A 14818-nucleotide genomic window follows, 5' to 3' on the forward strand; every position below is an offset into this window, starting at 1 on the left:
TTACAACACTTACCCTTTTATATATTCCATGTGACTTTTCTAAAGTATACCATATTTAAGAATATTAACAGATAAAATTAAGAACAGAGAGACATTGTGGATCGTATTCTGGTGCTGAGTACTTCACCACCTTTGATTGCTTGGGGAATCCCTAAATATTTGCAATATAGGACGTTCACTAGATACTAGGAAAGTTTTCCCCACCTCTAGAATTAATGTCCTTCAGCTCTCTGAAGTGGTTGCTAAATTTCTTACTGTTACTTTGGAGTAATAGTGAATATAGTTAATAAACGATGGATTCAGGTTATGTAATGGTCTCCCTGGCCTCTATATGGAGCATTAAAGCTGTTTGTAGTTATTATTTGTATAGGTCTGGCCAAAGTATGGCCATTTTATAACTGCCCTGTATTTTGTATTGGATGTCCCATTTTTGTACTTGATGTTTTAGCTACTATCCCAATAAATAAGGCTATGAATGAAAAAAAAATTAATGTCCTTTTTGATCTAGGAGCCACATAGCTAATATTACTGAAAATACACATTGATTTCTCTTGCCCTTCCAGAGGCATGTAATATGTATCCTAACAGATGCAGATCTCTATTAACACTAGCAATTTGAGGAGCTGTTGTGATTAACCTAAATACTTAGCAGGAGTACCCTTAGATGATTAAACCTAAAGGGAATAAACAGTATAGTTCAGGGGTGGGGAACGTCAAGCCCTGGGGCCGTTTAAGGCCCATGAAATCATTAGGTCTGGCCCTTCGTGGATCCTGGCAGATCTCTAGCTCAGAAGGATCTAAGACTGGTGATCCATCCCCTCCTGCGGACAGGAATAGCCTCTATTTAAGGTGGATGTGAGTTTGTTTTGCCGAGAAAAGGAACCTTCCCCCTGCCTTGCAGAAGAGTAGTTAGCTATGGAGCTGTTAGGACCGCCCAAGAAACTGTGTTAACCCTTTCCCACCCGGGCCATGGAGAAACGTATTCCCTCTGTACTTCAAGAGGGCTGGGGGTGGAAGTGGCGACATTGGAGGGGTTAAAGGGGGCAGGGACAGAATGCGCGCGTGGGGGGGGGGGAGTTCTTAGCCAGTGTGTCCTCATTTCATCCCTGCAGGCGGAGGTAGCAGGAGCTGGCTGTAGAATCCACGCGGAGCAACTCTGGCGTGTAGCTGGATGGATACTCCAGGCTGGTGCAACAGACCATCCTGTGCCACCAGACTGGCGAATGCACCGCCGGTTGGATGCCTGCCTGCTTGCCTGCGCTGGGGGGGGGGTCATCTGGGGCATCTGCTTGCTTGGGGCTTGGTCGGCTAATTTTTAAGTTGATAACTTTGTATGGCCCATGAATGATGTTATAAATATCCAAATGGCCCTTGGCGGAAAGAAGGTTCCCCACCCCTGGTATAGATGGTCACATAATCAAATTTTTACTTGAGAATTCATGTACAGGGAGGCACTAGCAATGAATGAGGTATTTGGGTAATTGTTGGTAGGAGCAGTTGAGTAAAGAGGCAGGGGAGAAACACTCTGAGGACTGCTTTCTTTTTCCACATGTATATAACAGCTTGCTTATTTGGAGGGCTAGAAGAATGATAATCTTTTTCACCTCTCCTAACATCCTGAAGGGAGCTGCCTGCTATTGGTTCCTCTTGATGGTTCAGTAGACTACACATTATTAATGGAATTCAGGCTCTGATGTGAGACTCGGTCCTAAGAGAAGATGCTCCTCTCTGCTATTTTTTACTTGGTTGTGTGATTTGAAGACACCGTTTTGAAGAAATGCAAATAGGACTTCCAACATGTCTCTCTGTTGGCCTCAGAGGCTACTACCCCAGCCATGAGGAGAAACCTCCCTTCTGGGCATCCAAGCTTCTCATTCCATGCAGCAGAGGAGTTTTACCTTATCATCGGCTTCCTTGTCCCCTGACTCAGTGGTTGGTGACCAACTGTATGTCTCCTTCTGTGTCACTTCACTCAGGGGATCTATCTTGATGATATTGACCTGAGGTAGTAGGTCTCATGAAAGCACTATTTACTGTTTCTTCACTCTCCTCCTCCTCCCACAGTCTCATCTACTTTGAGGGTATTTGTTTTAAATACTGTGCCCGGGCACTGGGCCAACTGAGCCTTGAACTGTAAAAGAATGTTCTCTCTGTTCCCCGATGCACACATGCTGAACTCTGTATGTCTAATTCACTCATCTCTATTTAAGGATAGATGGAATCACTTTCTATCTGTATCGGAAGAAGTGAGCTGTGGCTTACAAAAGCTCATACCCTGCCAGAAATTTTGTTAGTCTTTAAGGTGCTACCAGACTCTTGCTCTTTTCTCCTGCTAGTGACAGACTAACACGGCTACCCATTGTGACCTATCTGTATGTGTAGGTTTCTCAAGTTCATGTTATTAAAGTGAATGGAATGAACAACTGGTTGAGGGAGATGATGACTGTGCATACTCCACTGTATAATGTAATATGTTGTGTACCATAAAATTAAGTTCTTGATTCTTTGACTGCAGAAAGCCTTGCGACCTGACATGGGCTACAATACTTTAGCCAACTTCCGAATAGAGAAGAAGATCGGCCGTGGACAGTTCAGTGAAGTGTACAGAGCCACATGCTTGTTGGACGGTGTGCCAGTAGCCTTAAAAAAGGTGCAGGTAAGGATCTGTCGATTGGTATGTATGAAGAATTCAATTTCTGATATTGTTGGCTTGATGAAATACTCCTTTACATAAATAAGGGTGCTGGGATGATGAAGAGAAGAACTATATAGAAACCCGCTATGACATTATGACATATTCTGCTTTGGTTTTACTGCTGTTTGGTTCTCTCATGTTTGCAGCTTTTTTTACAATGTTGAATTTAAGCTGGTGGGGCCTTGGTATTACTTAGTTCAAGATTGCTCTTTTTTCTGATTAGTTCTGTTTTATGTTAATTTCATTGGCTTGGAGCCTAAGCAACCTGACCAGTCGTGCTAGAGGAAGATGGCTTCCCCACCTTCCTCTTCTCACTGCAGCCTATTGTACTGTCCGAAATTGTACTCCTGCTGGTAATTGGACCTAAAGGCACAGTATGGGGATCAAACTACAAGTCTGCCTCCAGGCAATGAAATAAGCAGAAATGGCTCACTCCTTGGACACAGAAAGAAAAACCGTTCTGTTGAAGGAGCTGCTGCTGCATTGATGAGATGGCACATTAGATGGCATAAGCCATTGTTTTAAATATGACCGTCTTTAGCTTTTTGTTGTGCCCTGCCTTAAGAGCTTTTATGTAGAAGGGCGGGGTAAATTTTTTATAACTAAATGCTACATAGTAGATTAAAAGCAAAAGAGGCCCACAATTTTGTAATGTCAGCAGGAGTTGAAAAGCCCCAGCTGTCTGGTTATCAGGGAACGAAAAAGCTTTGAAATCTCTTTTATAGGAGACTTGCACATAGGACAACCTTTACTTTTTTAGAGTCTAAACCAGTTATGCTGGCATGTCGCTGGCTGTGCTGATTCCTAGGGATTAGAACAAAAATTGCAGCCCGCAATACTGTTGCCCCAGATCAGCCAGGCCATGAAGCAGCCCAGAGCAGAAAATATATGATTGGCTTTTAATTGCAGCATCTCCTTTCCCAGGGGAAAATATATATATGTAAAAAAAAAACCTCAAAGCATTAGAGAAACGCATTAGCTTTCTTTCAGTAGAACCAGACCATGAACTTGTGCAGGGAACCATCTACTCACCATATTGCCCAAATTCTTTCAGGAGGAAGCTATATTTTGTATGAACAGCCTCCCAACCCCTTCCAGATATACGAGACAGCAACAGTCAAAATGGCAGCGACTAGCTCCAAAATAATCTCAGTGGCATCATGTGCAAAGCTAAATCAACATGCACATCCTACTGTGTTGTAGGTCATTCCAAGGCCATCGTTATTTTTGTAGTCTTCTGAATGCACAAACCACAGTATGGAATCTTTCAAAGCTCTGAGTAGGGAACCAGACCCTCTTCCCCCTTCACTTGGATAGGAGGGATGCCCCCACATGCATGCTTCAAGGTGCAGGCAAGTCCTTCCCTGCTCAGTGTGTATCACATCCCTTAGGAGAACGGCAACAAAGGGACCTTCTCTAGGTTTTGTTACTTTGTGAGCTCATTTCCTTTTTTTTCCTTGTTAGGTTTCATTCTTTTCCTACTATTTAATAAATTCATAGTGGCATAACTTCTCTCTCTTTGGATTATTTTCCTGTCTCCGTTCCATGTGCTTTTAGTGCATCAAATGATTTTTCAAGAAGAGCAGAATGCCCATACTTAGTTTTGTTTCAGTCAGTCATCTCATCCTTTTGCTGTGTTGCCATGGTGTGGATCCATTCTGTTATTTAGCAAGACGTTCAGGGGTAGCTTGTGGTGCTGATGCTCAGTGCAGTTTATTATGGTGGTATTCCAGTAGAGGGGTTTTTAGACCCCATCCCATCAAAAGCACTTTTTGGCTAGCGCCTCGTAGGATCAGTTATGCTCAGTTAAGCAAAAGTATAGGATTAAACCCTGTCATTTGTTTTTACAAAGGTTGTTCAAATCAAATTATTTACTCATCAGCAAACTTTCTGTCTGCAAGTCTATGAAGCATTAAAATGTTGCTTAAACTGTCTTCAGCTTGCTTGCATGTTGCATAGTGTGCTGTCAGACAAATCTAAGTTATAAGATCTTTTGTTGTTTTGTAAGTGGGGTGGGGTATCATTAAATCACAATATAAAATATCAAAAGGAGCACAACTAAATAAAGCTTGCTGTTCTTTACTGAACTTTTTTAAAAACTTCAGAATGCGATAGGATATATAATTGCCCAGCAACAGTAAGTTTTTGTTTTTGCTACTGAACTCAGTGTAATTTTTAGCCAGCCTCATCTACTCAGGAAGGTTGAAATGTGTCACCAGAATTCTCTCCACTAAATTCATTGCATTTTGCGCCTTACATAGTTCCATGTTTTGTCTTTTTCATTTCAACTCTTAATACCTAGATAAAAGGAATCCTTTGATCTAGCACATAAATTAATTATTCATTGTTCGTTGTCAGTGAATTGCCTCTTGAGGATTAAATTAGAACTAATTAATCATAAAGAAGAATTTCTAGTTTTATACTATTCAGAACTGTTACTCGGTATTTTGTTAGGCTGGTCGGGTAGCTTTCTGTTGCTTACATTCTTATAGGTAATTTGTTACCCCACATCAGATTTCAGAAGCATCAAGAACCTAGAATAGTAAATCACATTAGCAATTCAAAATTCCCACACCCATAACTCAAAACCCACATCCCTGTGAATCTCACCATAGATACCCACCTCTTACCAAAACTATATATATTCACCTTGGTGCAAATACCCTGCATTCCATCCACCTCTTTGTCTCTTACCCAAAAGATTTGTTCGCTAAGTGTAATCCCTCCTTCAGAATAAGTCTTCCCTTCTCCCAAAGGGAAACCCTTGCCCATTCTCTCACTTGCCACCATCATCTCATTAACCCAGCCCTTCCACTCAGAAAACAAATAAAATGTCCTAAATAAAAATGTCCAAAATACCAAAGAAATAATGTATGTGCGTATGAAAGAGTTCTGACACACACACCCTTTTTTAATCTTCTAGAACTTTTATGGAGCTATGGGTGCAGAGAAGGGAGATGATTTCTAGCCACTTTTTCAAGTGTGCATCAGTAAAGTTTCATTGTGACCACAAAAATATTTAGACTGCCTTAATTTGTTGGATTTTATGTTCAAAATTCTTGGTAATGTATTGGGCAGTATAGTGTCTTGAGCTTTTTCAGTTCAGTCCCTACAGACTTCCTTGAAAGTGCTTGTATTTGTATTCAGCTGCAACATGCAGATAATGAAACAAACAGCATTTACAATGCATCCAAAGTTAGTGTACTTTGGATCCTGGTAACAAATAGACTTAAGAAATTTTAAAAGGCCTTCTTGATGTCCTCATTAGTACATGACTACGGTACTTGTTTTCAAGAGACTTAGGCGCAGATACTAAGTGGAATGTGTAAGTTTATATTAATAGTTCTCAAGTTTATGAAACCCCTTGTGAAAAATAACAGGTATTAATATGACACACAGCTTTCGGCTAGCTAATGTCATTTCCACATATTATTGGGCTCTTTTTGAGAAAAGTAAAGATTGCATAAAACATTTCAAAGGAGAATTGTAGATTACCAAATCAGCAACTAGGAGCATTGTAATTAAACTGTTCCTCTAGCATTTGAAGCTCCTTTGCTGGTTGATATTAGCCAAAGAGAACTGATATATTTGTCATAAAAATGCAAGACTGCAATAGTTAGGGACTACTCAGGGAAATGGTAACACAACCTTATTAATAGTGTGTTAATGGGCTCCTCTGTAGTAAACCACAAACAAAGAGCAACTTCTCTTATATAGTAATCCTGCCTTTTGGAATTCTTCTGAGGCAATCAATTTAATCGGTCCCAGGTGTGTGTTGCTTGGACACATTTGAAAAGGAAAGCCAGCGTAGTGTAGTGGTTAAGAGTGGCAGACTCTAATCCGAAGAACCGGGTTTGATTTCCCACTCCTCCACATGAAGCCTGCTGGGTGACCTTGGGCTAGTCACAGTTCTCTCAGAACTCTCTCATCCCTACCTACCTCACAAGGTGTCTGTTATGGGGGGGGGGAAGGAAAGCGATTGTAAACTGCTTTGAGACTCCTCAAAGGTAGAGAAAAGCATGGTATAAAAACTATCTCCTCTTCCTCTTCCTGCTCCTGCTCCTCCTCCTCTTCTTCTAAAGTAGAGCTAAAAAGTATTTAAACAAAAGTAGAGCTAAAAAGTATTTAAACAAAAAAAGAAGCATAGTTGCTCAGTATAATTTTAATACTGTGCATTTCCCCACTGGTAAAATCTTAATCTACAGATTGAAGAAAGATTTAGTATAGAGAAACTTCACCGGTAAACTGGATCCTGATCAGACACAGAAGCTGCATTTAGACCTCTTGATAAGCTGATGAAATTTTGGTTAGTTCTTACATTTGAACTCAGATCATCTAATAAATTGGACTTGGTTGGTTGGGTTTCAAACTAATGTTTGTACCTGGTTTGTTGACCACAGTTTATACTAATTGTGGTTTGTTTGTGATAACTGAAAGCACAGAGCACAGTATGAGTAGTGCCATGTACTTGTAGCTGCCTGGCCACAGAAGTCGTGGGTATCTTCCTGTTGGGGGATAGGAGAGAAGAAACAAAACAGCAAGTGCTTTTATTTACCAGCTGGGAATTGTTAACTGTGTTTGATAGATTAACCGGAGTTTGCTGCACAAATAGCAGTGACTAAATGCAACCAGATTTGAATCCAGTGGCGCCTTAGAGACCAATAAAATTTGCAGGGTAAAGGCTTTTGAGAGGCAAAGCTTCCTTGGTTAGATACAAGCAAAGGGAGTTTTGACTCTTAAAAGTTTACACCTCAAACATTTTGTTGGTCTCTAAGGTGCTACTGGACTCGAATCTAGCTGTTCGGCGGCAGACCAACATGGCTACCTTCTGGAAATATCTAACCACAGCCAGTGATTATGAGAAAAGTATGTAGTTGGCATTCACAGGATCAGTCACACACATTACTCTTTACGTTACAGATGGGCTAACTTCTTTTTTATGTAGTCTACTTATTTTTTGGCGGTCTTTCATTTTGTGTGAAATATAAGAAAGCAAAGGTGCACGCTCAGGATCTCTTTACAGTAATCGCATACGTATGTATTCTTTCTTATGTATCTTTCTGGATAAGACCCAAATATCCCTTAGGTCAGTATTTTTTGCAAGAACCCCAGCAGTTTGAAGGCCCACTGATGGACTACAGGGTACCTTCTTCCTGTATCTACTCTAGGATATTTAGGATCAGTACTAGTACAGGATGTAAGGTTGCCAGGTCCCTCTTTGCCACTGGCAGGAGGTTTTTGGGGTGGAGCCTGAGGAGGGCGGGGTTTGGGGAGGCAAGGGACTTCAGTGCCATAGAGTCCAATTGCCAAAGCAGCCATTTTCTCCAGGTGAATTGCTCTCTATTGGCTGGCGATCAGTTGTAATAGTGGGAGATCTCCAGCTGCTACCTGGAGGTTGGCACCCGTAAGGATGGAAAATGGGTTTTGCAACCATGTGTCTAGCTTCCACATCTGTAGGAGAAGCAGATGGAGAACTAAGATATATAGCACCTGCAATCTTTAAAGTCAGATTTGCTGCTTCTGAAGCAGAGGAGGCAGGCAGGGATGGAGTTGGTAGGACAATAGGGAGCTAAAAATAGGTTTAGAGATGATACAACTGAGAGCAAGACAAGATAGAGGTATTCTGGACAGGCCAAAGTAGCTTCCTTACACTCAGGCTATTTCAGTGTGGATTTGGGCTCTGGTTGGAGACTGAATACATTCACACTGGTATGTTCAGAGTCACATAATATCTGAACACACTAGGGCTGTTGATTAGGTAAAAACCGAGCCAAAAAAAGTTTTGGTAAATTTCTAGTTTGGGTTTACGAATCCACAAAATCCGGGAGGTTGGCAAAGCCAAATTTGTCATTCCCGAAAATCTGGCTTTTTCAGGAACACCTTTCCATGGCTCCTGGGGGGCATTTTTGCAGGTAGAGGTCCCTAATTGCCAGGGTAGCTAGAAGGGCCTCTCCTTGCAAGAACCCCCAAGTTTGGTAAAGATTGGGTCAGGGGGTCCGGAGTGGGTCTGGAATGGGTCACCCCCATCCTCCTCCATTGAAAAGCATTGGCAAAGTGGCTGTAGGCAGATTCTTTAGTGCAATCTTCGCTATGTATCGCAATGGAGCAGCCGGGCTTTAAATGGTGGGAAAGTTCGCTTGACTCCTCCATAGAGATACAATGTATCTTTAATGGAGGAAGCTATTTCCTGCGTTTTTGCAAGGAGAAAGCTCTCCTTGGTGCAACTTACCTTGCCTGGACAGCCTAACAAGGGGGAGGGGGGAATTTAACTCCCAGACAGTGGCTAGCCCTGAGAGGAGAGTGTCTTCGGCCAGTCACAGAAGCTGGATTCTCCATTCAAACTTTTCTGTGTTTTGGCCAAAGGCTATACTACCTGGTCTCTCTCTACTGGCTGTTGCTCACAGAGAGAGAGAGAGTTTGTTCTGGCGCAAAAACCTTGGCTTTTGCTCCTGCTGGCCTCATCGTGAGCTGACCTGGTGGATTACAGCCTGCTTCTTCCATTGGATTATTTCCTGCCTGCTATCTCTAGGAGAAGAGATGACATCTAAAAGTTTGAGACCCTATCATTTTATTTCATTTGGGGCTTTTTTTCCCTAAACTTGGCTGCATGCAAGCAAGGGGAGGGATTTCTGGGACTGAATTAACATTGGTTTCAACACTTTGTAGTTGTTATTGCTCATAACTGCTTAAATTCCTGTTTAATTCCTTTTTGATTCCTCTTTAAAAGTGTTAAAGGTTAGTTTGGTTCCTGCTTAAGTGTTGCCTGTTTGGTTTCTTTAATTCTGTGTATGTATGTGTGTGTGTGTGTGGGGGGGGGGAGCCATTTTACTTGGCTGCTGGTGGGTTTGTATATCCTTATTGCATGCCTGGTTATTGTTGTTGGGTTTGGCACTGTGCGTTGGATTGGCTTGGTTGACTCCACATCTGGGCTGGCAGCAGTGCCCCCAGACCTCCAGCTACCTGGTATCATGCGGCTGGACGGGTTTTTTGTGGGGCATGTCTGCCAGAGCGTGCCTGGGTGCTGCTGTGTCCAGCCTCCGCTGTGTGCATAGTGTAGGTTTGGTAAGGGATGGCAAAAGGGCCCCCACTTTGGATTTTGTTCTGGTGTCTTATGTTTTGGGTTTGTTGTAAAGAGTCTCAGCTGGCATAGAATTCTCCATGTGGTTTGTTGTGCTTCTAGGTAGCTAGGTTGTGACGTTAGGTTGTCTAGTGGTTGTGTAGGGATTGGCTGGCTTGCTTGCATTAGTTGTTAGGAAAGGAGAAAATGGGCTGGGAAAATTTCCCACCCATGTTAGCCTATGGGTTTTTTTTTTATTTGCGAAGCTCCTGGGGGGCATTTTTGTGAGTAGAGGTCCCAAATTTTCAGAGTAGCTGGAAAGGACTCTCCTTGCAAGAACCCCCAATTTTGGTGAAGATTGGGTCAGGGGTTCCAGAAGTTATGGGTCTGGAAGAGGTCGCCCACCTTCCTCCATTGAAGTCCAATGCAAACACTTCGGTCACCAAACTTGGGGGTTCTTGCAAGGAGAGTCCCTTCCAGCTACCTGCAAAAATAGGAGCTTTGCAAACAAAAAAGACCATTGTGCGAATATGTGAGAAAAATCCAATTAGTGGTTTCCTCCCACACGCAGTGTGAACTGGGTCACAGAATTCTCACACGTATCTGCACAATGGGCTTTTTTGTTCGCGAAGCTCTGAGGGGAGGCGTTTTTGCAGGTAAAGGTCCCATATTTTCAGGGTAGCTGGAAGGGACTTTCCTTGCAAGAACCCCCATGTTTGGTGAACATTGGGTCAGGGGTTCCGAAGTTATGGGGTCTGGAAGAGGTTGCCCCTTCCTCCATAGGGACCAATACAAAGTGTTTGCATTGGTTTTAATGGAGGAAGGGAATGACCTCTTCCAGACCCCATAACTTTGGAACCCCTAACCCAATCTTCACCAAACTAGGGGGTTCTTGCAAGGAGAGTCTCTTCCAGCTACCCTGATAATATGGGACCTCTGCCTGCAAAAATGCCCCCCAGGCATCACAACAAGCCACGCAATGGGTTTAAATGGCCAAATTTTTCAGGAAACCTGAATTTAAAGCCGAATTCTTATCTTTATCGGTATACGAAATTCGGCATTTGGGTTTTCCTGAAAAAAAGGCAAATAAAACCGAACTCGAATTTTCCCGAATTTTTTTTCTAACAGCCCTAGAACACGCCCATTTCCCCCAAAGGTAATCAGACCCTTAGAAGCTAACATAGGTACCAAGTTTTGGGATTTTAAGTCCAAGGTGATTTAAGCAAGAGTGGTGTCTTCATTCTGGCTTTCAGATTTGGAGCAACAGCAGGGTGGGATGTTTGTTTCTGTGTTTTCCATCAACTCTGGCTTGAATTTCAATATTTCATCAAAACTGAATATGCAGGGCTAGAACAACTCTCCCCTACCCTTATTAGTCAGATGTTATTTTTTTTACTCTTAACGTTCCATTCATGTTACTTATCTTGTTTTTGTTCTGTTCTGCCACTTAGCTTCCTGAATCATAACTCACTTCCTAGTGTGTTTGCTTTCTATCATTGTAGCATTAGTAGGGAGTGCAGGGAGTAGCATAGAGAGAATTCTAGGGTGTGTTTCTTTTAAAAGGTCCTCTTTCCTTAACTGACTGGCTGGTTAAAATTATACCCTACAAGCTTCTCTCTCCATTGAAAGGGTTTTCTTTTTTTATGAGGATCCAGGCTGCTTTGTAAACATCCATTGGCAAAGCTGTTTGCTTTTCCTTCCCCTAGTCTCCACTACATGTGTATTTAGATGTTCACAGTTAGTGTGGAAGGAGTCTGTTTTGAAGAGCAAAAATGGGGAGAGTGCTCAGTAAAGTTTGATGCTCCCTGAACTACTACACTCTATCCAGACTTAAATCATTATCTCGATTATAACCATGCTAATAATTTGAACCATTTTCTAAATGCATTACAAAACACTATGTTTTATTTTATACTGGAGAGTTGAAGTGCACTCATTTTCTGAACTAAAATTCAAGGCATACTTCAGTCTTAAAGATTTTTTTAAAGATCTACTGTCCCTTAGTGGAGCTGACCTACATGTTTCTGTATGAGTCATTGATCTGGGCATGCTTCTTGACATGAGAGTCAAGCCTGCAGCAGTGACTCATGAAAGTCATGCAATTCCACTGTGTGCCTGCATTGGAGTGATCGAATAATACAATTGCATCCATTGCAGACACATGGCAATTACCCATTTCCAGTTGAGGCTGACTTGCAAGAAGGTAAAACTGGAGCTGTGGATTATGCGGAGACATAACAGGCGGCTTCCTTTGTGGAAGCCTGTGCTGGATCCACAGGGGCTTTAAATTTAATTATTGGGTTTCTTGGGGCACAGCTCTTTTGCAGCACTCTAGCGAGCGTAGTTTGGAAGTTGCCAATTTACACCATGGATTGCATACTCTTTGGTTACATTAAAGATATATTTTCTGCAAATTTTTCATAAAATTAGTAAAAGCTAATTATATTTTTTTCTTCTTTTCTTTAAAAAGATATTTGATTTAATGGATGCCAAGGCCCGTGCCGACTGCATCAAAGAAATAGATCTTCTTAAGGTAAATCTTTTATTAAAGATAATATGGATTAAAGTGCAATTCAGCATTTTCCTGTTGATGGAAACAGTTAAGAAATTACCGGTATCCAATAATAAAACCCTTTCATCTAGGTTACAATATTAATGACTACCTCTCAGTGTGGATTTATTAAACTTCGGAGTTATATTGATTTCTTAAGTTGTGTATCATCATGCACCTCCAAAGCACTATAGGACAACTTGGCAGAAAGAGAAGAATGCTTAAGAAAATCCCTTAGCTGAGCTGCTGTGAAGTATGCTCTCTTTCAGAGGTGGAGAGGTGTGCCTTGAATCAACATTCCTTTTTAGCTTTGCCTTGTGATCAGTGTTAGAATTCTGAAGAGATAAGAAGTAGAGTTGCAGGCTTAAAAAAAATTATTGGTGAAATCAAGCCATTTAAATCTTGCGCAAGCTACCTAGACTCCAGGAGAATTTGATAGTGATTCATATTAACATTACAGCACTTCTCACTTAAAAAATGCTTTTAATGCTTGGTTATATGTCTGCCTGAGACACACACTGCCCTTATTTAAACTCTTACTTGATCTAGACCAGAGATCCCCAACCTTTTTGAGCCTGTGGGCACTTTTGGCATTCTCACACAGGGTGGTGGGCTCCACCACAAATTGGCTGCCACAGAAGGCAAGAGCAAACCACGAAATGTCAAGGAGTGAGGTTATGCATAACTCGTCAATATTTTGGGCAGAATCACATCTTAAGCGGATGCCTTTTAAAATGAATATATTGTTTAAAAATATTTTCTCGCATAGCTTACCTTTAGTCACACAGTAATGATTGTTGTGTTGTGGTAGCTGCTGCGAAAGCAGTTAAAAAAACAAAGCATGCACAGCCAAATAGGAACTCTGCTGGGCAAATGTCCCACCTGGCCCTGCCCACTTTCTAAAAACACTTGACAGGCACCATTGATGCCCACTGGTACCATGTTGGGGAACCCCTGCTGCAGACTAACAATAGAGCAACTGGGCTATGTTCTTGAAGTGCAGCCATCCTGCACCGGGAACAAGATGTGATACTCACCTTTTTCATCTGCCTTTGCATTGCCTTGTGGGGCCTTGGCTTGGCCTGCCCTGCCTTACCTTGCTGGGTCCTCTCTCAACTTGCTGACCCTACTGAATCTGTCCCTGCCTTACCATTCCAGCATTTCCCTGGTATTGGCCAGAAACTAGAGTAGACACCAGCTCTGCCAGGGGCCAGTAATCAGGATGTTCTCAGCACAAAGAGAAAGATGGGAGTGTTTGCCAGAAGTTGTATGCTGTAGTGGGAAGCAAAGAAAGGCTTAAGTGTGGACAGATGGTTCAAGGCAGCATAAACAGAGACTGACTTGTGCAAGATACAAGTCTGCAAGATTGACGTATAACTTTGACGTATAATTTTGTATTTATTTGCTTTTAATTACCCCGGGATTTAATTCACATTTGGATCATTGCATAGAATAAATTAGAAAAAGAAGTTGTGATCCTATCAGCCTTTTAAGCCACTGAATGAATTTAATCAAATATACTAAAATGAATTCATGTGATACTAAAAGCTAGATATATGTGCTTTTTTTGAGATAGCTTATGATTTAATAAGCATAAATTACTATCTCTCTGTTTTAGAAGGAAAGCCTAATTTTAATTTTTTAATTAATTTACTTCACTTACAGTGTGCCTTTCTTGCTGAGACTCAAAACAGATTCCTTATTACAGTTGTAGTAATATTACAGTACAGTAGTATTAATACATGAGAGCCAGTGTGGTGTAGTGGTTAAGGTGTTGGACTAGGACCTGGGAAACCCAGGTTTGAATCACCACTCTTCCATGGAAACTTGCTGGGTGACCTTGGGCCCGTCACATACTGGCCAGTATTTGGATGGGAGACCTCCAAGGAATGTCAGGATCATGACGCGGAGGCAAGCAATTGCAACCTACCTATGGATGTCTCTTGCCTTGAAAACCCTTGATGGCAAAACACTGTGACTTGATGGCAAAACACACACAGAATTAATACTTACAGCACGTTCCTAAGGAGAGTTACTCCAGTCTAAGCCCACTGAAATGAATTGGCTTAGACTGGAGTAACTCTCCTTAGGAATGCACTCATAGTGTCTTTAAGTATTAATTCTGCGTGTGTGTGTTTTGTCATCAAGTCACAGCTGACTTATGGTGACCCTGTAGGGTTTTCAAGGCAAGAGACATCCATAGGTGGTTTGCCATTGCCTGCCTCCACATTACGACCCTGGTATTCCTTGGAGGTCTCCCATCCAAATACTAGCCAGGGCCAGGGCTGAGAGTATGTGCCATCCAAGATGGACACTATGCATCTGGTGAAGTTAGCTTTGACTCTTGAAAGCATATGCTGAAATAAATTGAACTTCTTTTTGTATTATTTTTTTTTAAACTTCAACATACACATAAAACAAAGCTTACATCTTAACATACAACCTAACTACATAACATCCAACATAACACAACATAGCAAATGTGCTTTACTTTCTCCTAAATTGACCAACTATT

At 41.7% G+C, this 14818-nt stretch overlaps 1 protein-coding gene across 1 annotated transcript in view; it reads left to right on the forward strand.

The window, feature by feature from the left end:
* NEK7 (NIMA related kinase 7) overlaps positions 1–14818 on the forward strand; it is a 59222-nt gene that overhangs the window by 1977 nt on the left and 42427 nt on the right. Inside the window, exons 2-3 of the mRNA XM_056844533.1 lie at positions 2516–2656; positions 12223–12285. Coding sequence (XP_056700511.1) covers positions 2516–2656; positions 12223–12285 — 204 coding nt within the window. The remainder of the gene's footprint in view (positions 1–2515; positions 2657–12222; positions 12286–14818) is intronic.

Source organism: Euleptes europaea, chromosome 2 (genome assembly GCF_029931775.1).
Source record: "Euleptes europaea isolate rEulEur1 chromosome 2, rEulEur1.hap1, whole genome shotgun sequence".
Lineage (NCBI taxonomy): Eukaryota > Metazoa > Chordata > Lepidosauria > Squamata > Sphaerodactylidae > Euleptes > Euleptes europaea.